This window comes from Sus scrofa, chromosome 7 (genome assembly GCF_054392235.1).
Source record: "Sus scrofa isolate SSC_HxYL_T2T_F1_AM1 chromosome 7, Sscrofa_HxYL_maternal_Yorkshire_Landrace_v2.0, whole genome shotgun sequence".
Taxonomy (NCBI): domain Eukaryota; kingdom Metazoa; phylum Chordata; class Mammalia; order Artiodactyla; family Suidae; genus Sus; species Sus scrofa.
Window position 1 is genome coordinate 28,232,430 of NC_139389.1, and position 27,466 is coordinate 28,259,895.

Below are 27,466 nucleotides of genomic sequence, written 5' to 3' on the forward strand. Positions count from 1 at the left end.
AGGCTAACCTACTAGCCTGGAGTTTCTTTGCTTCCTTCATTTCATGCAAAATGCAGGCTGTCATTTAAAGGCACATCCCAGATCCAAAAGTACTTTCATGCTTCTGTTAATCAAACATGGGTTTATCTATAAGTAGGGGATTTTTATCTGCTGGACTTTCCGTAAAGATAGTCTCAACATTTTTCCAGTTTCTAAACAAAGCGTTGATTTCATTTTTATCCCTAGATGCTCTCTGGCGAAGGGGTGGAGGGAAGAAAAAGATGGTGAATCCTAAAAAAAAAAGGTGGTGAATCCTCGTAGGTAGCAAGAACTTCACATTAGCAGAGCCTCCTTCCCTTTGCCCGCTTGCATCTCTCACAAGTGTCCTTTCCTAATAAATCTATTTCTTGCCTATCAAAAAAAAAAGAATTTCAAAGAAAATTATGATTATTATTGTTATTGGTTTTTAGGGCTGTACTCACAGCATACGGAGGTTCCCAGGCTAGGAGGCAAATAGGAGCCACAGCTGTCAGCCTGCGCCACAGCCACAGCAGAACCAGATACAAGCCACAGCAATGCTGGATTCAAACCACGTCCATGACCTACACCCCAGCTCACAGCAACGCTGGACTGTTAACCCACTGATCGAGGCCAGAGATCGAACCTACGTCCTCATGGATACTAGTCAGATTGGTTTCCACTGAACACGATGGGAACTCCTCAAAGAAAATTAATCTTAATCTCTCAGGAGTTTATGTTCAAGAAGACAATACTATCCTAGACTCTGAGGAAGTAAAATTCACATGGTGAAACCAAAAGAAAACTGAAACTTTACTTAAATAAAATGTTTTGCAATATCTTGGATGGTTCGAGGGCTTGTGTGCTTTAGACTATTCCTGCGAGAATGTGTGTGCATGTGTGTCTGTGTGGGGGTGGAGTGGGAGCCGTCCACAGTGTCTGTGATGCCGATCAACTGACTCCGTGGATGTGCTGGGATTACGGAGACAGGGCAAAGTTTCACCCCCTCAGCTCAGTCCCCGATCCGATTATTTTTTCCCGAACCAGAGAACGTTCCCTCTTGCCACTCCCTCGTTTTCTTTCTCTGGCAGCAGATGAAGCAGCTGTGAGCCAGCTCTGGGTTTCGGGAAGTCAGATGACCTTTCCCCCTCGCGGCTCCCTGCCGCTCCCTGTCCCTAAGGTAGACACCATGGACCCACTGATGGTCGTCCTTTGCCTGCTGCCCCTGTACCCAGGTAGGAACAGGGGAGGGGAGGATGCTGGGGTCTCGTGGGTGAGGCTGGTGCCACCCAGACTGAGTTTCCTTTTCTCATCTGTGCCTTCCTTCTTTTCTCCATTTCTGTGTCATGCCCTCGTGCCCACAGGCTTAGCGACAGCCGCTCCCTCCTGCCCTCAGAACGTGAATATCGCAGGGGGCAGTTTCACCCTCAGTAATGGCTGGGCACCTGGGAGTATCCTCACCTACTCCTGCCCCCTGGGCTATTACCCATTCCCGGTGGCATCAAGACTGTGCAACAGCAACGGACAGTGGCAGATCCCGAGAGCCACCCGGTCAACAAAGCCAGTCTGCAAACGTGAGGCTCCCTGCCAGCGGCCACCCCAGGATTTCTATTTAGGAATTGCTTGGGGTGGTGCTTAACCTGACCAGATGGGATGCAAAGCTGCTTTTCCACGGGGATTTTCAAAAGAGTGGGGACCATGTCAACAGCCCATAGCAAGGCGATCAGAGGCAGGCTCTGATAGTGATGGTGGGGTACAAAAGCCAGGATGATATTTTAAAATATTTAACTGTTGACTACACTCCATCCAGAATGGATGCTCAATGGTCCTGGAGCCCCCTGTTGTGCCAGGCGTCGCCCCTCTAGTTACTCGCTCATGGGACATCTGAGGACACCAGGGGAGGTGCTGGGGTGGCCATGGCCCTCAGGGGACTGAGAAAAGCGGTGCTTATCAATCCATTAGGCTGAATTGTGTGAAATTGCCAAAATTCAACCAATTGCCAAATGTAGCAATTTCACAGGCATCAACCTATCATTTTGACAACTAGTTGGCAATTTCCATGCATCCAAGTTGAGTGTCACCCACATGGTATCCAGCCAGGGTGTTATCCATCCGTTCCTGTATTCTCATGCCCCCTTTCCCTCTAGCTGTTCGCTGTCCAGCCCCTGTTTCCTTTGAGAACGGCGTGTACACCCCGCGGCTGGGGTCCCATCCTGTGGGCGGCAACCTGACCTTCGAGTGTGAGGACGGCTTCACGCTGCGGGGCTCGCCCGTGCGGCAGTGTCGCCCCAATGGCATGTGGGATGGGGAGACGGCTGTGTGTGATAACGGCGGTGAGTGCCCTGACAGGTGACTGCATAGCAGCGGGGGTCTCCCGGGAGGCGGATGTGTGCCCGGGGAGCCTCTGTGGGGACAGAGGCCTTGGTATTTCTGGTGCCAAAATCATATTCCTGGGTTTTGGTAAATTGGGGTCTATAAATCATACATTTCCGGCCGGTGGGTATCCTGGCCCAAGGCAGTTGCTGCTAAGCTTCAGATCCAACATAAAGGCTCCACATGCTCTGTCCAGCTTTTCCAAATGCCTCAAGGCCAGACTGGTATTCAGGCCACCTGGGCTTCTGCAGGAAGGATGTGCTACATGGCATTGAGTGTTGTGCTCAGGTGCCTTGTCCCTGGAGCCTGTTTGGGTTCCAAGCCCAGCTCTGACTCATTTGACAACCTTTGGGCAGGTTATTTAACCTCTTGGTGTCTCAGCCTGCACACCTGTAACATGGAGATGGTGAGGGTATCAACTGCATGGGCTTGCTGTGTGGATCGAGTGAGTTGCATCTGGAACAGCTCTTGGAATCTGCGAAGTACCACGTATACTTTTGTCATGGTCATTACTGCCCCTGTGAAAGACAGGGGGCTCTCCTTGACAGAATCGGGGTTCCTGGGATTTCCTGGTGCCACATTTGTCTGTGGGTTTGGGGAGCTTCCTGGATCACAGTTCTGAGTTCATAATACAGAAGACTCAGGGTACATGAGATGGCAGGACCACACCTCCACTTCTCCCCAGATGTTGGCTCCCTATTCATGTTCTTGATTCTTTGGCAATAGCCATTTATTGAAACATAAATACAATTTATTTGAAAATTGGGATTTAATCTACCTAAAGTGTACAAATCTTTTTTTTTTTTTTTTCTGGTTGTACCCGTGGCATGCAGAAGTTCCCAGCCCTGGGAATGAACCCGAGCCATAGAAGTGAAAATGCTAGATCTTTAACTGCTAGGCTGCCGGGGAACTCCTAAAGTGTACAAATTTGAAGTATTTGTACTTGTGTATCTGCCCATGATTAATCACACCCATGACTGAGCATCCACCATCCCAGGAGGCGCCCCTCTGTCCTCTCCCACAAGGTAGCCTCTCCTCTGACTTCTGCCTCCATGGATTCTTTTAGCTTCTTCTTACACCTCCCACAAGTGGAATCAGACAGCTTGTGCTCTTTCGCATTTGGCCTCCTTTATTCAACTTTCTGCTTGTGAGATGTGTCCGTGTTTTGCTGAGTCTCAGCGGTTGGTTATTTTTTATTGCCATGTAATTCCAGTATACGAATATATTACAGTTTATCTATGTGTTCTCCTGTCGATGGGCATTCGGACCAGTTCCAATTTTTGGTTATTACGAGTAAAACTCTATGAATGTCCTTGTACGTGACTCTGGGTGCATATGGACACTTACTTCTCTCAAGCATATTATCTAGGAATGGAATTACTGGGGCACAGGTTGGCACCTGTTTTCTCTTGGTGGAGGCTGCAAAGTGTTTATGGACTGACACTCCAGTAACTGTAACAGCTCTGTTTGTCCCACATCATCTCTGACACTTGGAATGACCCATTGTTTTATCCTTTTTAGTTTTAGCCATTCTGATGGGTGGGTGGAGATGTCTCATTGTTTGCAAATGTTCTCTGTGGCGGGGTTGGGCTCTTCAGCCAACATCCTCCCTGAGGCTCTGGAACCCTTGTAGGCAGAGTCTCTGGGTTGGGACTGGGATGCTTTAGCTGACCCTGGAGGCCACTGAGTTCTACACTTTCCCCTACTTCAGGTTTTCCATCCACGCGCCTGGGAGGCACAGCTGTGGGAGAGGAGGAAAAGCCTGGAGGGAGAGGGTGGTGAGCAGAGCACCCAGAGGCTGAGCAGGCCGGTCCCTACTCACCTCCTTCTCACTTTGTTTCTTGCAGCCAGCCACTGCCCAGACCCTGGCATTTCTGTGGGTGCAGTGCGGACAGGGTCTCGCTTCGGCCCTGGGGACAAGGTCAGGTACCGCTGCTCCTCGAATCTGGTGCTGACGGGGTCTATGGAGCGAGAGTGCCAGGACAACGGGGTCTGGAGTGGGACGGAACCCATCTGCCGCCGTGAGTAGCTGGTCTGACCCTCCTGGGGCTCCTAGGCCCGCATCCCCGACAGGGCTCATCCCGGTGGTTCTTCCCACAGAGCCCTACTCTTACGACTTTCCTGAGGATGTGACCCCCGCCCTGGGTACCTCCTTCTCCCACCTCCTTGGAGCCACAAATCCCACCCAGACTAAGAAGACGGGTGAGCGCCTGAGGTGGGGGCTGGGTTCTGGGCGGGAGTAGGGGGAGGGGCCAGGGGCTGGTGGGCGGGGCTCAGAGGGGCGGGGCTCAGAGGGGCGGGGCTCAGAGGGGCGGGGCTCAGAGGGGCGGCCCGCGCTGACTCCAGGGGAGGCTTTGAGGCCTGATCGCCTTGCCTGAGAGCCGGTAGGAGGTGGAGATCGGAATCTTCCCTTTCTGCATTTCTCCCAGAGAACGTGGGCCGAAAAATACAAATCCAGCGCTCCGGGCACCTGAACCTCTACCTGCTTCTGGACGCCTCTCAGAGTGTGTCGGAAGAGGACTTTGGAGTCTTCAAGAGGAGCGCCTCCCTCCTGGTGGACAGGGTCTGGAAATAGGAGAAGGCACACTGAGGAGGCCTTCCGGCACTCACTGTCTCCTTCCCTTCCTCAGAATCCCACTCTCAGCACACTTCCTCCAAGAAGTCTCCCTAGACTATATGCATACCATGCAGGAATCGGAGATTTAATTTTTTTTTTTTTTTTTTTTTAAGGCCGCAACCACAGCATATGGAGGTTGTCAGGCTAGGGGTCCAATTGGAGCTGTAGCTGCCAGCCTACACCACAGCCACAGCAATGCTGGATCCGAACCATGTCTACGACCTACACCACAGCTCATGGCAATGCTGGATCCTTAACCCACTGAGCAAGGCCAGGGATCGAACCTGCGTTCTCATCGATACTAGTCAAGATTCGTTTCAGCTGAGCCACAATGGGAACTCCCCACCAGCTACATTTTAAAGAAGGCAGCTTTTGTGCCCCTTGGTATCTCTCTTAAGATGTACAAAGTTGGAGTTCCCGTCGTGGCTCAGCGGTTAACGAATCCGACTAGGAACCAAGAGGTTGCAGGTTCGATCCCTGGCCTTGCTCAGTGGGTTAAGGATCCGGCATTGCCCTTAGCTGTGGTGTAGGTTGCATATGCAGCTTGGATCCCGTGTTGCTGTGGCTCTGGTGTAGGCCGGTGGCTACAGCTCCGATCAGACCCCTAGCCTGGGAACCTCCATATGCCGTGGGAGTGGCCCAAGAAATAGCAAAAAGACAAAAAAAAAAAAAAAAAAAAGATGTACAAAGTTAAGTAACTCCCTAAGCTGTGAGGCTGCAAATTGCAACGGAGAAGTGCCCATAGGTTTGAATTCTACCTCTGCCTCTTACCAGTGGTGTGATCTGGGGTAAGGTAACAAGGCTCAGCTTCCTCAACTATGAAACAGGGACCATCACAGCATTGATGTGAGGATTAAAGAGAGGGCCAGCAAATGTCAGTTTCCTGGCTTCTTCAAGCAGCAGTTTCCCAGGAAGGGAACCCCCCACCCAGCCATCCACCCGTAGGCCTTGTATCTGTGTTTCAGTTCAGGCTCTCTGCCTCCTCCAGGGCCCTGTGCTGGCTCTCTTATCATCTCCCCTTTGCTTTGGGGCCCTCACTCTACCTCTCACTTGCCCTTCACAGATCTTCAGCTTTGAGATCAATATTAGTGTCGCCATCATCACCTTTGCATCGAAGCCCAAAATCATCATGTCTGTCCTGAAGGACAAATCCCGGGATGTGACTGAAGTGGTCCACAGTCTGGAAAACATCAACTATAAAGGTATGATGTCATCAACTGAAGGTGATGGGAGTGGGTGGGGCGGGGGTTGGGGGGAGTAAGGGCAGGGAGTGAGCGCTCTCTGGCTGACAGATTCTGGGCACACTGGAGAGAGTGAGACCTCTTGGTGGTAGTCTGGCCTCTGGAACTGAGGTTCCTTAGGTGGGGGTGGCATCTAAGTCAGGTTCATGGTGGGGATTCCCAGCTCTTAGCAATGCACAGCCTGTTGGGATGGGCTATGTGTCCAAATGCATTGTGCAGGTCTTCCGTGCCTTCCTGTTGCCAGAACCACCTGGTCGGGTTTTCACAGTCTCTTCAGGTCATCATGAAACCCCCCAGGTGGGATGGCTGAAACAACCCAAGTTCTTTGGAAAGCTTACTTTGTGATGGTTGTTTTTTTTTTTTTTTGGAGGGGTGGGGAGCCGTAGCCACAGTGTATGGAAGTTCCCAGGCTAAGGGTCGAATCAGAGCTATAGCTGCTGGCCAGTGCCACAGCCACAGCAGTGGAGAATCCAAGCCGTGTCTGCGACCTACACCTTAGCTCACGGAAACGCCTGATCCCCGACCCACTGAGCGAGGCCAGGGATCCAACCCGCAACGTCATGGATACCAGTCAGATTCGTTTCTGCTGCGCCACAATGGGACCTCCCTAGAAATTCCACTTTGAATCTTGGGACTTTAAAGCGGCCTTTGTGGGGTTATGCAACGAGCATTACTGAAGGGAAAGGCTTTTAATGTTTGAACAGGTAATGATGCCAAATCCCCAACTGGATATCAAAGGTCTGAGTTTATCAAGCCAATTGATAAATGCATTTCCAGTGTTTGTGGGGAATAGGGATGCCCTTCTCCCAGGTGGTAGGCGGGACGTTTACTGAGAGAGCTTTTCATCTTCACATATTCCAGACCATGAAAATGGAACTGGGACCAACATCTATGAGGCCCTAAATAGTGTCTACATCATGATGAATAATCAAATGCAAAATCTTGGTATGAACACAATGGCCTGGCAGGAAATCCGCCACGCCATCATCCTGCTGACAGATGGTAAGTATCGTCTCTGCGACCTAGCCTCTGTGGGGTGGGAGACCTGCATTCCCGTTCTCCCCCTGACACTTCTGGCCTCAGTTTCTTATTTATAAAGTAGAAGCAGCACTGATGATGGATGGTTATGACAATCACAGCAGTGCTGGTAATGGAAGCTGCTCTTCTTTCTTTACATAGTTTGCTTTTGTTTGTTTGGGGTTTTTTTGGGTCTTTTTAGGGCCACACCCGAAGCATGTGGAGGTTCCCAGGCTAGGGGTGGAATCAGAGTCACAGCTGCCGGCCTACGCCACAGCCACAGCAACGCAGGATCCAGACCGTGTCTGCAACCTACACCACAGCTCATGGCAACACCGGATCCTTAACCCGCTGAGTGAGGCCAGGGATCGAACCCATGCCCTCATGAATCCTAGTTGGGTTCATTAACCACCGAGCCATGATGGGAACTCCCTGCCTTCTTCTCTATAAAATGAGGATACCCACACTTACTGGAGTTTCCTAAGAATTAAATGAGAGAAAGTATTGGAAGCTCCTGGCCCAGTGCCAGAGAGTTTCAGGAAATAATGTGGGGAAACCTGAGTAGGGAGGGCAGGTGTTGCAGATCCCAGGATGAATGCCTCCCGGCTTCTTCAGGGCTGTGGGGAGTCAGGATACATCCATTCAGATGGATGGTTCTTTTCCCTCTTTGTTCTAGGAAAGTCCAACATGGGTGGCTCTCCCAAGCCAGCTGTTGACAATATCAAAGAGATCTTGAACATCAAAGAGAAGAGGAAAGACTATCTGGGTGAGCTTCTGCCCCTGCCCCATCTGTGCTGCCCTGCGGGGGGCACAAGTCTCGAAGTGGGGGTCCGGGGGTGGGTTCCAGCATCTTGGCTGCCGTTCTACTGAGATCTGGCTCTGCCCTTCTATATGAGGGTCACACTGGAGTCTGTAATCCAACAGCCTGTGGTTTCAACCTTGGGTTCATCTTTTTTTTTTTTTTTTGTCTTTTTGCCTTTTCTGGGGCCGCTCCCACAGCATATGGAGGTTCCCAGGCTAGGGGTCTAATCGGAGCCGTAGCCGCTGGCCTACGATAGAGCCACAGCAACTAGGGATCCAAGCCACATCTGCAACCTACACCGCAGCTCACGGCAACACCAGATCCTCAACCCACTGAGCAAGGCCAGGGATCAAACCCCCAACCTCATGGTTCCTAGTCAGATTCGTTAACCACTGAGCCACGACAGGAACTCCGTTGGGTTCATCTTTGATTGGCAGTGGCTGTGGGTAGTTTCTTTACTTGTAAGAGGTGGGAAGTACAGTAAAGGCAAATGCTCAAACTCCGCCTGGCACAGAGAAACACCGTGTATGTTAGCAGCCACCACGGCCACCACCGCCATCTTCATCATTGGTGTCATTTTCTTCCACCATCTTAGGTTGCACAAACCTCTTTCTGAAGATAAGGCCTGGATTCTTTGTGGGGACTGTCCCCAGCCTTTCCGCTTTTACCAATGCAAATAACTAAGGCTTTGGCAGTTGCTATCTCCAAAAGAACAATTTCTCTAACTCAGACTGAATAAAAATTGCACTGACCTTTGATCAGAAAAGAACTTCAAAGAGAAGTCCTCCAGATAAGAGAGGGCAGCTGGTTTTGAGGCTCCAAGTTTTATTTTCCCCTTGGGTCCTCTCTTTTCTGTTCATGCTACCCACTCCACCTGCCCCTTTTGGGTAAGGGGGTATGCAGATTCCTCTTAACCCTGGCCTGAGGAAGGCAAAACCCAAACTCCATTCCCTGACTCCTTAGCATCACTGGGTCAGAGTTCAATGCTTGAAAACATTTTATAGGAGTTCCCGTCTTGGCACAGCAGAAAAGAATCTGCCTAGGAACCACGAGGTTGTGGGTTCGATCCTTGGCCTTCCTTGCTCAGTGGGTTAAGGATCCGGCATTGCCGTGAGCTGCAGCGCAGGTCACAGGCACAGCTTGTGTCTAGCATTGCTGTGGCTGTGGCATAGGCTGGCAGCTGTAGCTCCAATTCGACCCCTAGCCTGGGAACCTCCATATGCCATGGGTGCAGCCCTAAAAAGAAAAAATAAGAAAGTAAAACAGAGGCAGGAACTGCAGGGAAAAACCCAGGGGGCATGATAATTGTCCAGTTCCCATGATAACTGAAGAAAAAGGACCATCAGGGGTACAAAGGGTGGGAGGAGACCAGACTCTGGGCCACCCCAGGGTGGTTCTGACAGGCCCTCCGGCTCAATCAGAGGCCTGTGTGGATCCAGGCCTCTCTCCCAGAGCTGACATTTTGCAGGGGAAGACCAGATGTGAAGGTTTTTTTTTTTGTTTTTGTTTTTTTTTTTGTCTTTTTGCCTTTCCTGGGGCTGCTCCCGCAGCATATGGAGGTTCCCAGGCTAGGGGTCGAATCGGAGCTGTAGCCGCCAGCCTACACCAGAGCCACGGCAACAGGGGATCCAAGCCACATCTGCAACCTACACCACAGCTCACGGCAACGCCGGATCATTAACCCACTGAGTAAGGGCAGGGACTGAACCCGCAACCTCATGGTCCCTAGTCGGATTCGTTTACCACTGTGCCACGATGGGAACTCCAGATGTGAAGTTTTAAAAAAAAAATCTTTTATTTATTTTGTTTGGTTTTTATGGCCACACCTGTGGCATATGGAGGTTCCCAGGCTAGGGGCCAAATCAGAGCTGCAATCTGCTGGCCGATGCCACAGTCACAGCAACACGAAATCTGAGCCACATCTGCAAACCTACACCACAGCTCACAGTAATGCTGGATACCTACCCCACTGAGCGAGGCCAGGGATTGAACCTGTGTCCTGATGGATACTAGTTGGGTTTGTTTTTTTTTTTTTTCTTTTTGTCTTTTTGTTGTTGTTGTTGCTATTTCTTGGGCCGCTCCCGCGGCATATGGTTTCCCAGGCTAGGGGTCGAATCGGAGCTGTAGCCACCGGCCTACGCCAGAGCCACAGCAACTCGGGATCCGAGCCGCGTCTGCAACCTACACCACAGCTCACAGCAACGCCGGATCCTTAACCCACTGAGCAAGGGCAGGGACCGAACCCGCAACCTCATGGTTCCTAGTCGGATTCGTTAACCACTGCGCCACGACGGGAACTCCTAGTTGGGTTTGTTACTGCTGAGCCATGATGGAAACTCCTAGCTGTGAAGCTTTGCCTCCATGCTACATCGTGAATTCTTTTCATTCATTTAGTCATGTAGAAGTACTCCCTAAGAGTCTCTTCTGGTCCAGGCACCACCAAGGATGCAGCTGTGAACAAAATAAGGAAAATGCCCGCTTGCGTGTGGATGTCATTCTGGAGCGCCTGTGGCAACACATCATACAGACTTGGGTGGCTTGAAACCACAGACATTTATTCTCGGAGTTCCCATGGTGGCTCGGTGGGTTAAGGACCTAACATTGTCTCTGTGAGGATGCAGGCTCAATCCCCGGCCTGGCTCAGTGGGTTTAGGCTCGCTGTAACTGGTATTGCCTTAAGCTATGGTGTAGACTTCAGCTGCAGTTCTAACTTGACCCCTGGCCTGGGAACTTCCATATGCCACGGGTGTGGCTGTGAAAAGGAAGAAAAAGAAAGAAAGAAATTTATTCTTCCATGTTCAGGAGGCCAGAAGTCCAAAGTTAAGGTACCAGCAGGGCTAGGTTCCCTCTGGAGGCTCTCGGGGGAGAATCCTTCTTTACCTGCCCAGCTTCCGGGGGCCCCAGGCATTCTACCAGTCTCTGCTTGTCTTCATGTCACCTTCTTCCCTGAGTGTATCACTGGTTGTCACATGGTTTTTTCTCTGTTTGTGTCCAGATTCCTCTGTTCTTATAAAGGTATCAGATTATGGTGCCGCCCATCTTGTGCGACTTCATTTCATTTTAAATGATTGTATCCACAAAGATACTATTTCCTTTTTTTTTTTTTTTTTTGCTTTTTGGGGCCCCACCTGCAGCATACGGAGGTTCCCAGGCCAGGGGTCTAATCCGAGCTACAGCTGCCAGTTTACACCGCAGCCACAGCAACACCAGATCTGAGCCATGTCTGAGACCTGCACCACAGCTCATGGCAACGCCGGATCCATAACCCACTGAGTGAGGCCAGGGATTGAACCCGCAATCTCATGGTTCCTAGTCGGATTTGTTAACCACTGAGCCACAATGGGAACTCCGACACTATTTCCTAATAAGGGCACATGCACAGGTCCTGGGGGTTAGGACTTGAACGTATCTTTTTTGGGGGGGGGACACAGTTCTACCCACTCTAGGCATTAAACAAAATAAATAAACCATATGGCACAGTAGACCGTGACACGTGCTAAGATATAAAATGAAGCAGGGAGGGAATGGAAGTGTCTGGGACAAGGCAGTTTTATAGAAGGAGGCCAGGGAAGGCCTCCCTGAGATGGTGACGTTTGAATCAGGACTTAAAAAGGTAAAACAGTTGGAGTTCCTGTTGTGGCTCAGTGGTAATGAATTCGACTAGTATCCATGAGGACGTGGGTTTGATCCCTGGCCTTTCTCAGTGGGTTAAGGATCCGGTGTTGCCATGAGCTGTGGTGTAGGTCACAGACAGGCTCGGATCCCGTGTTGCTGTGGCTGTGGTGTAGGCTGGCAGCTGTAGCTCCGATTCGACTCCTGGCCTGGGAACCTCCATATGCTGTGGGTGTGGCCCTAAAAAGGCAAAAAGCAACCGAACAGTTTCTTAGCTTTTTGGGGAGTCTGAGGGGGGAGGAGCGAACCAGGCAGAGACGCAGGTCATGCAAAGGCCCTGAGGTGGCAGTGTGCCTGGCTGTTTGAGGAACTTCAGGCAGGCCATGTGGCGGGAAGTGAGTGAAGGGTGAGGAGAGGTAGGAGATGAGGGCCGGCAGGTAGTGGGGGTGAGGGCGTCCTGCTCACGAAGGGCTCCATAGGACACGGCGAGTTCCGAATTCCGGCCTCCTGTGTCACGGGGTAGCCCCTCGGCCACACGATCCTGGTGATTTCCTCCCCATCAGACATCTACGCCATCGGCGTGGGCAACGTGGAGGTGGACTGGAGAGAACTGAATGAGCTGGGCTCCAAGAAGGATGGCGAGAGGCATGCGTTCATTCTGAAGGACACAGAGGCTCTGAGCCAGGTCTTTGAGCACATGCTGGGTGAGTGTGCTCGCCCTCTCCAGAGCGGGGTGGCCAGTACTGAGCTGGCTGATGGCACCTGCTCACAGCGCCCCCGGCCCCCTCCCTCCACATCTGCTCCTCCCACCCACAGATGTCTCCCAGCTCACGGACACCATCTGCGGGGTAGGGAACATGTCTGCCAATGCCTCTGCCCAGGAGAGGACACCCTGGCATGTCACTATTAAGGTATCAGGAAGGAGGGAGGGGGCTTGGGTCCCAGAGGTGACAGCGGCCATGGGCCCGAGACACAGCGGTTCCTGAAGAGCACCTGTTCTCCTGCAGCCCAAGAGCCACGAGACCTGCCGGGGGGCCCTCATCTCTGACCAGTGGGTCCTGACAGCCGCCCACTGCTTCAGCCACAGCGAGGACCACTCCCTGTGGAGGGTCAGTGTGGGTAAGGAAGGGCCCGCACAAGCTTCCCGACCCTGTGGCCAGAGCTCCTACCCCTTGTCCCTGGCCTCTTCAGGAGTCCTGGTCCAGCCTAATCTGCCCTACTTTTACCAGGGGATCCCAACTCCCAATGGGGCAAAGAGTTTCGAATTGAGAAGGCGGTGATCTCCTCAGAGTTCAATGTCTCTGCCAAGAAGCATCAGGGAATCCCGGAGTTCTATGGTGACGACATTGCCCTGCTGAAGCTGGACCAGAAAGTGAAAATGTCCACCCACGCCAGGTGCTTGAGTCTGGGACGTGAGACTGCCCTCTGGGGGAGGGTGCTCTGGGGAGCCCTGGAGGAGGGAATGCCAAAGATGGGCCTCTGAGACCCTTGTTCTTCTCCTCAGGCCCATCTGCCTTCCCTGCACGGTGGGGGCCAACCTGGCTCTGCGGAGACATCCAGGCAGCACCTGCCGAGACCACGGTGAGGGCGGGGCTTTGGGTGCATGAGGGACTGGGAACTCAGGCTTGGGGGTGACGGCATGGATTGTGCTGCATTCCCCAAGTTGGAATCTGGCTGCTGGGTAAAGGGACCAACATCAACAGCCTTTTCCTTGGCTGCAGAGAAGGAGCTTCTGAACCAACTGAGCGTTCCTGCTCATTTTGTGGCCTTGAATGGGAGCAAGCTGAATGTTCATCTCAAGACAGGGTCGGATGTGAGGGTCTTGGGCCCGGGATGCTGGGGGGAGGGGATGTGGCAACTCCCAGAACATCTCTCTTTATCCCCAGCTCTGGTTGCTTCCACTGTCTGACTCCAAGTCACCCCTCCTCCCAGCCCCTGCTGCATGGCCAGCTGTCCCCTGGGCCTGCCCGTTCCATCCTTCAGCCCTGTCCTATCTCCTGCAGTGGACAAGCTGTATCCAGGCTGTCTCCCAAGACAAAGTCACGTTCCCCAACTTGACCGATGTCAGAGAGGTGGTGACAGACCAGTTCCTCTGCAGCGGGACCAAGGAGGATGACAATCCCTGCAAGGGTGAGCCCCCAGCTACCCACTTCCCCACCCCCACCTGGAGCCTGGATTCCAGAGAAGAAGGCCAAGTGCATCCTTGTGGCTGGCATGCATGCCAGGACACAGGATGCAGTGGTGAGGAGAGTCAGGATGACAGTCTCTTGTCCCTCCTTTCCAACAGGAGAATCTGGGGGATCCGTTTTCCTTGAGCGGAGATTCAGGTTTTTTCAGGTGAGAAGGGGGAGGCTTGCAGGATCCAGGCCTTGTGAGGGGACGAGGTGGGCCTTTGAAGGGATCAGGGAGGTCGGGGGTTTGGAGCCAGGGCTGTGGCCACCCCCGCACCCCATCCTCTCCTTCATCCAGGTGGGCCTGGTGAGCTGGGGTCTCTACAGCCCATGCAGCAGCTCCAATAAAAACTTGCGCAAAAAGGCACCCAGAGGCAGGATCCCACCGCCACGAGATTTCCACATCAATCTCTTCCGCCTGCAGCCCTGGCTGAGGCAGCACTTGGAGGGCATCCTGAACTTTTTACCCCTCTAATTCTCGGCTCTCGAGCCTTTTGCTGTCCCGCCAGGATGTGCCATCTCTCTCCCGTCTCCTGCCTCCGGAGGTCCATCCTCAGCCTCCATGACCCAGCCTCACTCCTTGCTCTGAGTAGAGTAGAGCCCTGCCTCCAGTATCCCCACCCCCTGGGGCTGGGGAACCTCCAGCGCGCCCAGCAGCACTGGCCCCACCCTCCGGTTTACTTGGCTCGCTCTCCTCCCACTTTCACGTGGAATTTCCCAGTTATGAAATTAATAAAAATCAATGATTTCCACATCTGCCTGTGCCTCTGCCTGGGGGCTGGCCTATTGGGAGAGGAAGGCCGGGATGATTCCAGGAACTGCAAGAAGGCAGGTCAGAGACCCTGCTGGACAAACAACGGCTGGACTCTGCTCCATAACAGAGTCAACAGGGGCGCCAGCGGGGGGCCTTAGATCTGGTCCTCAAGGGGAGGTCTGGGCTTGTTGGGGAGGAACTGGGGCCGGGAGGAGGTGTTCCGGGGAGAGTCCTGGACCTCGGGAAGCAAAAGGTGGGGTTTTGAAGTTTCTGTTTCCTTGATTGGCAGCTCCAGGGGGCCCTCCCGCTCAGACATTCCGGAAAGTGATGTGGTAGGGCGGGCCGGGCGAACAGCAGGTGCCAGAGCACAGATTGCATAAAAGGCTGGACCTGTGGGGGGCAGGGGAAGGGAGCGTGACCAGGCCCAGGTCTGGAGTTTCACTGGGACATTAAGCCAAGCAGACACGCAACAGAAGCCAGGATAGGCCATCCTGCCCCCAGCCCCAGCTTCTCTCTGTCTTCCACCACCATGGGGAGCAATCGCTGCCCCCGACTTGGGCTGGTACCCTTGATCCTGGGCCTCTTGTCTGGAGGTGAGTGAGGGTTACAGCCCCCCTCCTGCTGCCCCTAAGATCTGACCTTGGCCTTGTGAGGTTGGGCTTCACCAGCCTTTCTCTTTAGGTGTGAGCATGACGCCATTGCCTGAGGCCAGGCCCCAAAGCCCCTGCTCTCTGGAGGGGATTGAGATCAAAGGTGGCACCTTCCACCTTCTCAAGGAGGGCCTGGTTCTGGAGTACGTGTGTCCTTCTGGCTTCTACCCGTACCCGGTGCAGATTCGCACCTGCCGATCCTCGGGATCCTGGAGCACCCTGCAGACCCAAGACAGAAAGATTGTCAAGAGGGCCGAATGCAAAGGTTGGAGGGCAGTGAGGGAGGGTCTGGGTCGACAGAGGGACAGAGCTGGATAGGATCAGAGTTATGCTGGGACCAGGCAGGCCAGCACGTTGGGCTGAGCAAGGGTAGGAGCTGAGAGGGTGGGTTGGAGGGAGGAGGAAGGGGAGCTCACCTTTACTAGGCGTTTACGGGTGTCACGCAGCCTTGGTGGTTCAAAGAACACCCAGACAAGGGGTGGGGGGAGTGAGGGGAGCGGCAGGACTCCTCATGGGTTAGGATCCCTCTGGGGTGGAGAGTAGTGGCGGATCCTGAGGGACCCAGTGACAGGTCCCTGAGACCGGGAGGGGTACCCCAAAGGGCAGCCCTTCCCGGTTGGTGACTTCTACATGTTCCCCGCCCCCAAAGCAATCCGCTGCCCCAGACCGCAGGACTTCGAGAATGGGGAGTATTGGCCCCGGGCCGCCTACTACAACTTAAGTGACGAGATCTCCTTCCACTGCTATGACGGTTACACTCTCCGGGGCTCTGCCAATCGCACCTGCCAAGTGACTGGTCGGTGGGATGGGCAAACGGCCATCTGCGATGATGGAGGTGAGAAGCATTGCCTCCTCCCACGATAGTACCCTCTCCCTGGCCGCCCTCAGCCCGAGGAACTGGCAGCGTAGCACGTATGTGCTCCCTCGCCCTTCCGGCCTCAGGCTTTGGCCCTCATCTCCATGTCTCATGCTTCTGCAGCGGGGTACTGCCCGAACCCAGGCATCCCCATTGGCACGAGGAAGGTGGGCACCCAGTACCGCCTTGAAGACAGTGTCACCTACTACTGCAGCCGAGGGCTCACCCTACGTGGCTCCCAGCGGCGAACGTGCCAGGAAGGTGGCTCTTGGAGTGGAACAGAGCCTTCCTGCCAAGGTGACCCTCGATTGGTACCCTCAAGTCAGATCCTGCTCTCCCATCTTCACATCCCCACACCAGGGCACCGCCTTCCCCCTGCCGCAACCCAGCGCCTTCCCTACTTCTGAACCTCCCTGTAGACCTTGCTCGCTTCTGAGCCCTTCTCACCCTTGAAACCCACCGTCCCCTCTCTCTGGTCACTCTGTCCTTGACCCTCCCAGACATTTGACCTGCTTTCTGACCCTCCCAGACTCCTTTATGTACGACACCCCTGCAGAGGTGGCCGAGGCCTTCCTGTCTTCCCTGACAGAGACCATAGAAGGCGTTGATGCCGAGGATGGGCACATCCCAGGTTTGGAGGCGAGAGGGGAGGCGGGGCAGAGAATGGTGGAGGGATGGAGACGGGGCAGGAGAACCACCCATGCTGGAGCCTGAATCTCTCTGGTGGCATCCAGGGGACCAACAGAAGAGGAAGATTGTCTTGGACCCCTCGGGCTCCATGAATATCTACCTGGTGCTGGATGGATCAGACAGCATTGGGGCACGCAACTTCACAGGGGCCAAGAATTGCCTCAAAGACTTCATTGAAAAGGTGGAGCCCCCTCCCTCTGAATGTGGGGACCCCGATGGACCTCGCCACCCTGCCAGGACTAATTCCCTGGTGTTCCTAGCCCCTCTGAGCCACAGGGTCCCAGAAAATCTCTGGGTCCTATCTTGTCCACCTCCCCTTTTACCTGAGGAAGTTTTTTGACCTTCAACCCAGGCTGGTCCATGAACCCCTCCCTGGGTGACAAGTCAGTCCTTGAATCTCTTACTGTGGCTTTCCCTGTCTGTCCCCGCAAAGCTGCGGAATTCTCCAGGCTATACATTCTACTTTCAATGCCATGACCCCACCCTCCTCTCACCCACAGGTGGCAAGCTATGGGGTGAAGCCGAAATATGGTCTAGTGACATATGCCACAGACCCCAAAGTTTTGATCAGAGTGTCCAACCCAAAGAGTGCTGATGCAGACTGGGTCACAGAACAGCTCGACAAAATCAGCTATGATGGTCAGACATCAGGGAAGGGAATGGAGGGAGGCTCGTTGGGGGTCAGAGAGGTCAGAAGGCTCGGGGTGTCGTGGGAAGGGGAAGTGAGAGGATGCGGTGGGGCGGGGAGGACGACTTTTTAATCCATGGTTGGATGGTGGGGTCATTGCGGAACAGGGGTTGGTGGGAACCTGTTGGAACTGAGAGGGTCACTGTTGTCAGAGGAAAGTCAACGGGGGTGACAGTTAACTCAGAAAGTTGCAAGATGTGGCCTATCAGCCGCTGAGAGGCCTCTGGGGTCAAGGATGGCTTGGACGATCAGTGACGTGATGATGTCTTCCCTTTCCACAGACCACAAGTTGAAGGCAGGGACTAACACCAAGAAGGCGCTCCTGGAAGTATACAACATGATGAGCTGGGGAGTGAACAACTTTCCTGATAACTGGAACCGCACCCGCCATGTCATTGTCCTCCTGACTGATGGTAGAGGGCCCCCTCTCCTGCCTGACACCCCAAGCTCTCAAACCACTGCGGGGCCCTGAAGGCCATGTGTAAAGCTGGACTCATGGTTGGGGCCCCAAGTGCTGCTCAGAGCCCCGACCTTGTCAACCTTTCCCGTGAAGCTTTACAAGGAGGGACACGTCTCCCCCCAGCCTGCTCACTCAGCCCCAAGTGTCACTCTGTCTAGCCATTTTGTCTTTCTTGAGCCTCATCCTTCCTCGTCTCCTTCCTTCATGGTCCCTGCCTCTCCTGCAGGCTTGCACAACATGGGTGGGGATCCGGTCACGGTCATTCATGATATTCGGGACCTGCTGAACATTGGTAGAAATCGCAAAAACCCAAGGGAGGATTATCTGGGTGAGTGTGACCGCCCAGGACCCAGAAGCCTGCCTCCTCAGTTCCGACTCCCCCACCCCCACCCCGAGGGCCTGGACCCTCACTCGCCCCTTTTCTCCCTCAGACATCTACGTGTTTGGGGTTGGGCCTCTGGTGAACCAAGAGAACATCAATGCTTTGGCTTCCAAGAAGGACAAGGAACAACACGTGTTCAAACTCAAGGACGTAGATAACCTGGAGGATGTTTTCTTCCAAATGCTTGGTAGGAAGCTATCAGGAGGATACAAGGAGACGGTTAGGAGCCTCAGCTCTCCCCAGGCCCCCCATACTCTCCCACTCCTCCCAAAGCTCTGGCCGTCCCGAAGGCCTCTCTCGACCTCAGTTATTATTCTTGCTTCCTGGCACTGTCCACACCCTGCCCTTAGAACCACAGAGCTCTGAAAGATGATGATCTTTTCTCAAGTCCCTCGTTGTACAGATGTGGAAACTGGGGCCAAGAGAGGTCAAGGAACGACAGATCAGCGAGAGCTAGGTCTGAAAACAGCCATGTCTCTAATCTCAGCCCCCAGGTCCTCTCATGCTACCCTAGAGGGTCCGTCCCTGCCCTCAGCGTAAGGAAACGAGTGCCCCCACCTTCCTTTTCCTCCTGTACGCCTGTTCTGTGGGTGTCCCTCCCCAAAAGGCTGCTGCCACCTGGAAACGAAGTGTCCCAGCTTTCAGCGCAGTCCTTTTTTTGCCAGATGAAAGCCGGAGTCTGGGTCTCTGTGGCATGGTTTGGGAGCACAAGGACGGTACTGACTACCACAAGCAGCCGTGGCATGCCAAGATCTCAATCACTGTAAGTGCAGTGTCCTGAGAGTGGGGACTTGTGGCTGGTGAGGTCAAGGTGAAAGGAAAGAGGAAGAGCAGACTGTTGATATTAGATTGTGGCGTTTGCGAAAGCCAAGCTTCCCCTCCTGCCGCTCTGTTCCCAGCGCCCTTCAAAGGGCCATGAGAGCTGTATGGGTGCCGTGGTGTCTGAGTACTTTGTGCTGACAGCTGCACACTGTTTCACTGTGGATGACGAGAAACACTCCATCAAGGTCAGCCTGGGTAAGGATGCAACCAACCAATCCTGAGCCTCAGCCACGTCCTCTGGGTGACACCTCCCACTTCCTCACGAGCCTACACTCCACCTGTCTGCTCCCTCGCGGGCTGGACCAGTGAGGGGTAGGGAGACTTGAGTGAGGGGTGACGTGGAGGCTGCCCACAGTGAAGCGCATGGTCTAGAGGTAACTGTTCTTGCTCTGGTACTTCAGGAGGGAAGAAGCAGGAGTGGGAGATAGACCAAGTCTTATTTCACCCAAACTATGACCTCAACGCAAAGACCGCAAAAGATATTCCTGAATTTTATGACTATGACGTGGCCCTGATCAGGCTCTCGAAAAAGCTGAAGTATGACCAGACCATCAGGTGAGCCATCTGGCTCCCCAGGGAGAAAAGCCTGCGAAAGGTGAGGCCGAAAGACTGGGGCAGGCCCGGAGGTCACCATCCCTGAATCCCCCCATCCCTCCTCACCAGGCCCATTTGTCTCCCCTGCACTGAGGGATCAAATCAAGCTCTGAGGCTTCCTCTGACAACCACGTGCCAGCAACAGAGTAAGATGCCTTCGGGGACAAGAGCATGAGGGTGAGATCCCAAGAGACAAGGGAGGCGGGAGAGGGAGCGGCAGGAAGAGCAGATGACGCCCAGCCCTCTCCAGCTGCTGGGCCGGGGTTGAGGGACATCTGCTGAGTGATAAAGATAATGGACAGGTGCTGGGGGGAGGGAGCGTGATGAAACGACCCAGTCTGTCCACCTGTCCAGTGCAAGAGCTGCTGCCTGCAAAGGATGTCAAAGCCCTGTTTGTGTCAGAGCTGACCAAGGATCACAGGAAGATACTGACTCGGAAGGAGGTTTACATCAAGAATGGGGAAAGGGTGAGGAACGGGGGATCCAGAGGCTGTCCTTCAGGCTCCCGAGCTTCCTAAGCAAGCTTTGTTCATCACCCCTTTCTCCTCTGGGTGTCCCCCCCCTCACCTACAGAAAGCTGCCTGTGAGAGAGATGCTCTACAAGCCCAAGGCTATGACAAGGTCAAAGTCGTCTCTGAGGTGGTCACCCCCAGGTTCCTTTGCACTGGCGGGGTGATTCCCTATGCTGACCCCAACACTTGCAAAGGTGAGAGAAGGCTCTCTGGTTGTGCTCTAAGTTCCCAAGGCCTGAGGGTCTTTTCCCTACAGCTTCTCCTCTCCTGCAGGTGACTCAGGGGGCCCCCTGATTATTCATAAGAAGAGCCGCTTTATTCAAGTGAGTCTCCCCTTTCCTCTCTGTGGGAGGGACCAAGCAGTCAGCCTAGGCTCCAAGGCGGGACCACTCACTGTGGCTGCAAAGGGGAGGGTGGAGCCTGCCTGACCTTCAGGCTCCTCTTGAACTGGCCAACTCAGGGCTGCATGTCTGGGCTGTGTGCCAGGGGACAGGACGGAGCTGGCTCCTACTCTAATCCTCTGGGGTCAGCTCGGATGCAAGGGGGAGGAGCTGTGCCTCCTGGGATTCAGAAGGAATTCTACCAAAGGATTCCCGGCACCCCCTCGCCCTCTCCAGGTTGGCGTGATCAGCTGGGGCGTCGTGGATATCTGCAAGCGGCAGCAGCAGGCACCCTCTTACGCCCGAGACTTTCACATCAACCTCTACAAAGTGCTGCCCTGGCTCAAGGAGAAACTCAAAGATGAGGATCTGGGTTTTCTCTAAGGGGTTTCCTGCTGGAAAGGGACATGAGATCAAATTAAAACAGCTGCGACAACACCTGTGTTCAAGATCCTTTTGGGGTAAAGGAACGGGGAGCGTGCACTGGCCATGTTGTTACAACTGAGATCAAATCTAACAGCCGTTTTTAAAGGCTCGACCCCAATCCCAAGGGCTGAAAAACCAGAGGCTGAGGGAGATGTGTGAGCTTCCACCTCAGTGTTTTACTGAGACCAGCGTTGGGGCAGGTGAGGCACACGGAATCCAGCTCCATTCCCTAGAAGCCGTCCACAAGGTTTTCCTTGTAGACGTCATCACTGTAGACAATCTGAGTCCTCTTGTCCCGGTGGCAACCCTTAGGGCTATTCTGGACAGCTAGGGAGGGAGGAAAGACGCATTAGGGTCTGAAGGAGGGCACTGAGGAGACCTGAGGCCCAGTGTTTGACCACCTCCACTCCTGGCCTCTGGCTCTTGGAAGCCCAGTTGCCATGCTGCCCTCTGGCGGCAGGACGGCCTTTCTACCATCAGCCTCCTTAGCCAGTGGCTCGGAACCATCGCCCCAGGAGAGGGTGTGCTCTTATCACAGCAGGCGCAAATACTGTAAGGAACTTTCCGTCTTGGAAAAGCCCCAAATGTTATTGTTAACACGTGCAAATGATGTTAACCTGCTACTACTTTCCGTCGTCAGAGCAACAATTAAAAATGAGAAAATCTCTACAGCCCTTTGTTAACATGCTGGTCATTTCTGCTCCTTCCCCTTGTATAGAAGGGCCCCTCTCGCTCTCGGCCCTTGGTGGCCACTCGTCTGTGTCAAAATGAGTTATTTGCCCCACCAGGAGAACCTGTCCTGGGTGCAGCCCCGGCCCTGAGCATTTGCTGACAAGCCCCGCGCTGTCCCTTGCCCTTCCTCTGGCAGGTCCCTCTCTTCACCCCATCTCCAAGGACTCCATCCCTGCCCCTCTGGGGCTAGAGCAGTCCTCCCACATGAGCCCCTGTTCTCTTGATGGTTTGTATCCTGACTGCTGACCACTTCCTCCTCAAGCTGGTGACCTTTGGCTGCGATGGCCCAGGTCCCTCTGGTGTGGCTCCCGGCCCACGGCCTCTCCTCGTGTCTCCTTTGCTACATCCTCAACTTCCGCCGAACACCTCAGGAGGCCCGGGGACATGCGGGGCATGAGGAACACAACCCAGCCTCCTCACATATTCTCTGAACAGTCCTCAAGCCCAGTCCTGGGTCATTTTTTCCTCCAAATTCACCCTCCCCTTCTGACGCTACCGTTTTGCAGCTACCCTGTGAGAACAGATGACTCTGGTCTGCATCTTTATTCCTTAGCTCACGCCAGAGTCCCAGATTCCTACTCTGAAAGGCTTATTTTATAAAAACCAACCACACCCCATCTCAAAATGAACTCGGCACGTGAGGCACTCACTTTCCTCACCAACCTGACTCATTTCCACTTTCTTCCTAGTCCTGTTAGCACCTTGCAAATTGTTCTCCATACTTTTTTTCCCCTTCTCCTGCCTCTGACATCCCCACGTGTGCCACACAAATCCAGACTCTCTCATCCCTAGGGAACCCAGGGACATGCAGGGGAATAAGAAGAAGGGGTGAGCTGTGGGGACAGAATTGGGGGGCAGGGGGGCGGAATCCCATTCTTACCCAGGGAGCCCCAGACAGACTTGCCAGTGGCGGCATCCAGCATGGGCTGCTTTCGGGCAATGCTGACCTTGAGCTGCACGGATTCCACCTGGGTCCCGTTGAGCTGGGGCAGAAGAGGGGCGGGGGCAGAGGATGGGGGGAACATTACAGACAGACCAAAGGAGGATGTCCAGGAATCACCAGCCTGATAGGGAACTGACGATATAAGGCTTCCTGCAGGAATAGGGAGTGACTCTCTGTCAAGAGGAAATGATTTCCTCCTGGCTCCCAGGATTTTAGAAAGAAAATATGAGGGTGGCGGGAGGGGTGGGCAGAACAGATCTGGGAAGTCCCAACCTCAGCAACGGCCTGATCTGCTGACTCCATCTTTTCATAGGTGACGAAGGCACAGCTGGGGTGAGAAAACACAGGGTCAGTAGAGGGCCTACGGGCTCTTTGGGACCCAACCAAACCCAGGGTTCTAGGCTGTGCAGACAGGCTGGCGTCCTCCCTCAGATGTTACACCCAGGTTCTCCTAGCACTTGGCCTGCCCTTGTCATCCTTACTTTCTGGGTGGGTCCATGGAGAGGTCAATGATGTTTCCAAAGGGAGAGAAGGCCCCACGGAGAAGCGTGGGTGTCATGTCTTCTCCATAGACGTAGAGAGTGTTCCCCTTCCGAGGGGCCCGGCGCTCAGGGAACGAGTCCGACCCTACGGGAAGGAGTTGGTCACCAGACACAGTCTGCCTCTCCCTCCACGCTAAGAGTCCACTTTATTGGGACCTACACCTTATCTGAGGTCACTGTCCCACCAGCAAGGATCACTCACTGCGGAAAGGGCCCTCTCGGTCCCGGTCCCTGTCCCGGTCTCGATCCCGGTCCCTGTCTCGATCCCTGTCCCGGTCTCGATCTCGGTCTCTGTCCCGATCCCGGTCCCGGTCTCGATCTCTGTCTCGATCCCGTTCCCGGTCTCTGTCCCGGTTCCGCTCACGACTGCGGTCCCGGCTGCGGCTTCGGGGAGGGGAGGTTGAGGAGCGGGCGCTGCCGCGTTCTTCGTAGCCCCAGTCAAAGCTTCGAGGGGGGCCATCGCCAGCCCCTGGGCCCTCTGCCTCTTCCCCGTCTGGCCCCAGTTCCCGAAGCCGGTCACTGGATGACACGAAGCTGGGGAGAAGCAGACAGTGAGGAACAAAGGGGAGCTTTACCTTGTCTTCCCAGATCCCAGGGAGATGCAACCCTCCCTCTGCAGCCCCAGCTCCTCCCACTCCATCCCCCTAAGGACCCATGCAAGCTGCAAGTCCCCCCCACCCCCAAACTGGGACCCAGGCTTATCTTTCTCTAACCTCTCATACAGAGATTTCCTCTGGGGACGTCTGGATGACTGGAAAAGAGACCAAGGACAGTTAGGACGATTCTAGTTGCTGGCATAGAGCCCAATATGTGGGTTTGTCATTTTTCTCAACCCCCAGCCCCTGAGAGACACAACACTGGAAACCATTACCTCCTGTAGATCGTCGTCGGCAGATATACTCCGCTGGAACGGCTGGAAAGTGGGGACTGGCCCCTTCTCAGGGTCCTGGGAAGGGGGTAGAAACCTGCCTCAGTGCAAGAGCAGGAGGCTGCCTAACCCTGGGACAGAGGGGCTTCCTTTTCCCTCCTCCACTTCTTGGCTCCCCCGGCCTGTCTTTTTTTCTTTTAACTCTTTTATATGTTTCTTATTTGACTATGTGTTTTTTTTTCATAAATAACTTAATACACACTTAAAGCATGTAAGTTATCTAAGAATGTTCTGGAGTTCCCTGGTGGCCTAACGGTTAAGGATCTAGTGTTGTCACTGCTGTAGCTTGGGCCATGTGGCATAGGTTCGATCCTTAGCTTGGAAATTTCCACATGCCATGGATGTGGGCAAAAAAAAAAAAGTCTTGGATCTGATGACATTTCTATCTCGATTCAACTTCTCAGAGTATGAGGTGGATTAGAGCCAAAGAAAGTGTAAAATAAAGAAGAATCTAGGAGTCATCTAGCTCCTTCATTTTCGAGGTAAGAAACCTGAAGCTCAGAATGGCAGAGCAATTGCCCAGGACTGAACCAGCATTACTTTCCCCCTAAACCTACCTCTGTTCCAACTTGGCAGGATCCCTCTGAAGTCACGGATGCCCTGAACCATCTTTCTCCCTGTGCTCACCTTTAACTTCCCCTCTAGAGTTCGAGAACGTTTGAAGCCCGAGTTCTTGGTCTCGGCCTTGATGGCACTGATGGCTCCTGACTTCACCAGCTGCTTTGCTTGCTCAGTTGCTGTGGCCGTGTCCACCACGGGCTGCTCTGACAGAGCTGGAGTGGCGGGGGAAAGAGGCTTTGTGTTGGCCAGGCTGTGACAGAGGTCGGCCTGGGCTCCTCACTTCCGGTCTATCCCCACTTCCCCTGTCACTCACAGCGTTTGACACCACCTTGGCTGGCAGTGTTGCTGCTGCTTTGCTTCTTCAGAGCCAGCAATGCCTTTTTCTGGGAATGAGAGTGAGAAGAGAGGGGTCAGTGAGGGCCAGTCCCTGCCCAGGTCCTCTCCCAAGGCCCCTGGGCACATCACTCCAGGGGACAACTTTCTCAGAGAAAATAATGCAAATGGTGCCCCTAGAGTGGCACACTGAGGCAGCCCTGCCTCTCACATATGGTCCCCCAGAGCATCTACAATGCTAACAACACCTAATCTATTCAAACCACAGTATCCAGAGGCTTTCCAGAGTCTCACGTTTCTCAAGTCGAAGACAAGGGGTTTAATCATAGACCAGAGTCTGCAGATACAAGCTGCAATTAAGTGTAAGTCTCCATGCCTTCTTGGGGGCTTCACCTGTCCGCCCCCTAAACGTTTAATCAGAAAGAGCATCACTAGGAATTTCTGTAACAGGTCTATGCAGAAGTATGAGACGGAAATCCTCCCCTCAAGAAGCTTAGAGTTTGAGAAATAAGATGACCAGACTAAATTGTCAAGACTGATTAAAGAAGTGTAGACTATAGCTGAGAGCAAGTAAGACCTTCCTGATGCCCACATTAAACTGAGCCCTGGATAGAATCTACAATAACATACAGAAAAGAAAAGGCATTTTAGACAAAGAAAACAAGGCGGCAAAGATGCAGAGATAAGACTCTGGGGGTGTGTGTGTGTGTGTGTGTGTGTGTGTGTGTGTGTGTGTGTGTATGTGTGTGTGTTTTGGGATTAAGGAATAGTTCTTTTTTTTTTTTTTTTTTTTGTCTTTTTGTCGTTGTTGTTGTTGTTGTTGTTGTTGCTATTTCTTGGGCCGCTCCCTCGGCATATGGAGGTTCCCAGGCTAGGGGTTGAGTCGGAGCTGTAGCCACCGGCCTACGCCTGAGCCACAGCAACGCAGGATCCGAGCCGCGTCTGCAACCTACACCACAGCTCACGGCAACGCCGGATCGTTAACCCACTGAGCAAGGGCAGGGACCGAACCCGAAACCTCATGGTTCCTAGTTGGATTCGTTAACCACTGCGCCACGACGGGAACTCCCAGGAATAGTTCTATTTGACGAGGAAGGGCTGCCAAATTAAGGCTCTTTTATAGACAATGTGAAACCACTGGCTTTTGAGAAAAAGAAGGACAGTGTTTTGTGTTTTCAAAGCACCATTTTAATAGAAGTAAAAAAGTCTGTCGAGAAAAGAAACTTGCTGAGAGACGATTACAACAGTCTAGGTGAGCATCAGCAAAGGCCTGACTGCGAGAATACACAGGAAGGAGTAAACAGAAGAAGTTACTTCAAAAGAGGAATCAAGACGACTCGGCAAACATTTGGCTACGCAAATAAGACAGAGACGAGATCTGGATTCCAAACAGCGGGAGAAGTGAATGGAGTCAGTCCTATTTGGAAGACCAAGATTAGAATAGGTAAGACCAGAGCGGCAATATATGAAGGTTATTGGCAAGATACAGATGGAACTAAAAAAAACCAAGCCTGGGATCACCAGTTCTTAGGTGGTACTAAAAGCCGGAGGAAAGGAAGACACCTCCATGGCAGACTATACAGAAAAGAGAGAAAAGCAAGTATCCACCTTGAGAAAGTCCACCCATGAAGGGACACTGAGAGGTGCCATGTCTCTAGGTATGAGCTAGAAGAACCCCCACCCCCCCATCCCCTCACACTCACCCCAGGTGTTCTCAGTGTAGAGTCTTTGAAAGTTTGGGCCATGCCCACACACACTCCCTCACCTTTTTCTTGAGTTTGTTGAATTTCTTCTGCAGAGCCTCCTCCTCCTCGCTCAGTCCGGGGGGTATCACCAACATGGTGGCTCCTGGTTCAGGGGCAGGGCCCAAGACATCTTTCTCCACTGTCACCGCCCAGGGGTCACACGCCGTCCACACTGCACCCAATCCCACCCCTCCAGGCCTGCCTACTCCTGTCTTTTGCCTCTCCCTACCCCTTGCTTAAACCAAGCTGCCGTCCAAGCCCCCGCTCGTCGGGATCAACCAGCATTCCCTTCTCTCTCCGGGAATCACGGATACCAGCGCCTTGGGGCACCACGTAGCCCAGGAAGGGAGAAACACCCCCTCCGTCGCGAAGACGATGGCACCAGACCCCCCCTACCTCGCTGGGGTTAGTATGGCATTCGCAGGGTCCGAAAAGCAGAGGAGGCAGTGGAACCCGCGCAGCGCTCTCAGAGCAACGAACAGGGCAAGAAGAGAGAAGGAGCTCGGAAAAAAGGGGCGAAGGGTGAGACGGAGAAGGCCTTACCTGAGGGGGCGGCAACCGGAGCCCCACGGTCTCGGGCGGCGCCCGCGCGGGCAGCGGATCGCTGGCTCGGAGCGATGACGTAGCGAGGGGCGGAG

The 27,466-nt window shown here is 53.7% G+C and overlaps 3 protein-coding genes across 4 annotated transcripts; 2 read left to right on the plus strand and 1 right to left on the minus strand.

Annotated features, from left to right (window-relative positions):
• The first annotated feature begins 1,150 nt into the window (after window positions 1-1,150).
• On the plus strand, window positions 1,151-14,584 carry C2 (complement C2). Its single transcript, NM_001101815.1, is given in 18 exon segments — window positions 1,151-1,232; window positions 1,362-1,571; window positions 2,145-2,330; window positions 4,218-4,391; window positions 4,471-4,572; window positions 4,800-4,933; window positions 6,051-6,189; window positions 7,090-7,230; window positions 7,922-8,011; window positions 12,223-12,363; window positions 12,476-12,570; window positions 12,667-12,778; window positions 12,889-13,054; window positions 13,164-13,240; window positions 13,381-13,472; window positions 13,663-13,789; window positions 13,947-13,996; window positions 14,129-14,584. Coding segments are annotated over 18 exon segments (2,259 nt in total). The 5' UTR covers window positions 1,151-1,186; the 3' UTR covers window positions 14,306-14,584.
• Window positions 14,585-14,970: 386 nt separating this feature from the next.
• Window positions 14,971-21,056, plus strand: CFB (complement factor B). Its single transcript, NM_001101824.1, is given in 18 exon segments — window positions 14,971-15,177; window positions 15,266-15,499; window positions 15,884-16,069; window positions 16,214-16,387; window positions 16,620-16,721; window positions 16,825-16,961; window positions 17,281-17,419; window positions 17,750-17,881; window positions 18,155-18,256; window positions 18,360-18,497; window positions 18,976-19,073; window positions 19,210-19,327; window positions 19,534-19,687; window positions 19,796-19,872; window positions 20,081-20,193; window positions 20,300-20,432; window positions 20,512-20,561; window positions 20,856-21,056. Coding segments are annotated over 18 exon segments (2,298 nt in total). The 5' UTR covers window positions 14,971-15,113; the 3' UTR covers window positions 21,003-21,056.
• NELFE (negative elongation factor complex member E) lies at window positions 20,853-27,448 on the minus strand. 2 transcript variants are annotated; one of them, NM_001101825.1, is made up of 11 exons: window positions 27,372-27,448; window positions 26,849-26,931; window positions 25,064-25,133; window positions 24,817-24,962; window positions 24,133-24,207; window positions 23,975-24,012; window positions 23,464-23,795; window positions 23,202-23,346; window positions 22,993-23,047; window positions 22,657-22,759; window positions 21,058-21,371 (listed from the first exon to the last, which is right to left on the minus strand). In NM_001101825.1, the coding sequence occupies exons 2-11, from the start codon at window positions 26,921-26,923 to the stop codon at window positions 21,274-21,276; spliced, it is 1,137 nt and encodes a 378-aa protein (NP_001095295.1). In that variant the 5' UTR covers window positions 26,924-26,931; window positions 27,372-27,448; the 3' UTR covers window positions 21,058-21,273. The 2 variants fall into 2 exon arrangements, with proteins under 2 accessions (XP_005665861.2, NP_001095295.1); XM_005665804.4 differs by lacking the exon at window positions 22,993-23,047 and having other exon boundaries at window positions 20,853-21,371; window positions 27,372-27,439.
• Between the last annotated feature and the right edge of the window lie 18 nt (window positions 27,449-27,466).

Bases quoted from the DNA above. Each gene is read 5' to 3' on its own strand.
- NELFE (XM_005665804.4), bottom strand. From the start codon at position 26,923: ATGTTGGTGATACCCCCCGGACTGAGCGAGGAGGAGGAGGCTCTGCAG. The intron at 22,760-23,201 runs GTAAGGATGACA...CTTCTGCCCCAG, and splicing joins TCCATGGACCCACCCAGAAA to CTCAACGGGACCCAGGTGGA. The intron at 21,372-22,656 runs GTAAGAATGGGA...CTCCCTCCCTAG, and splicing joins GTCTGTCTGGGGCTCCCTGG to CTGTCCAGAATAGCCCTAAG.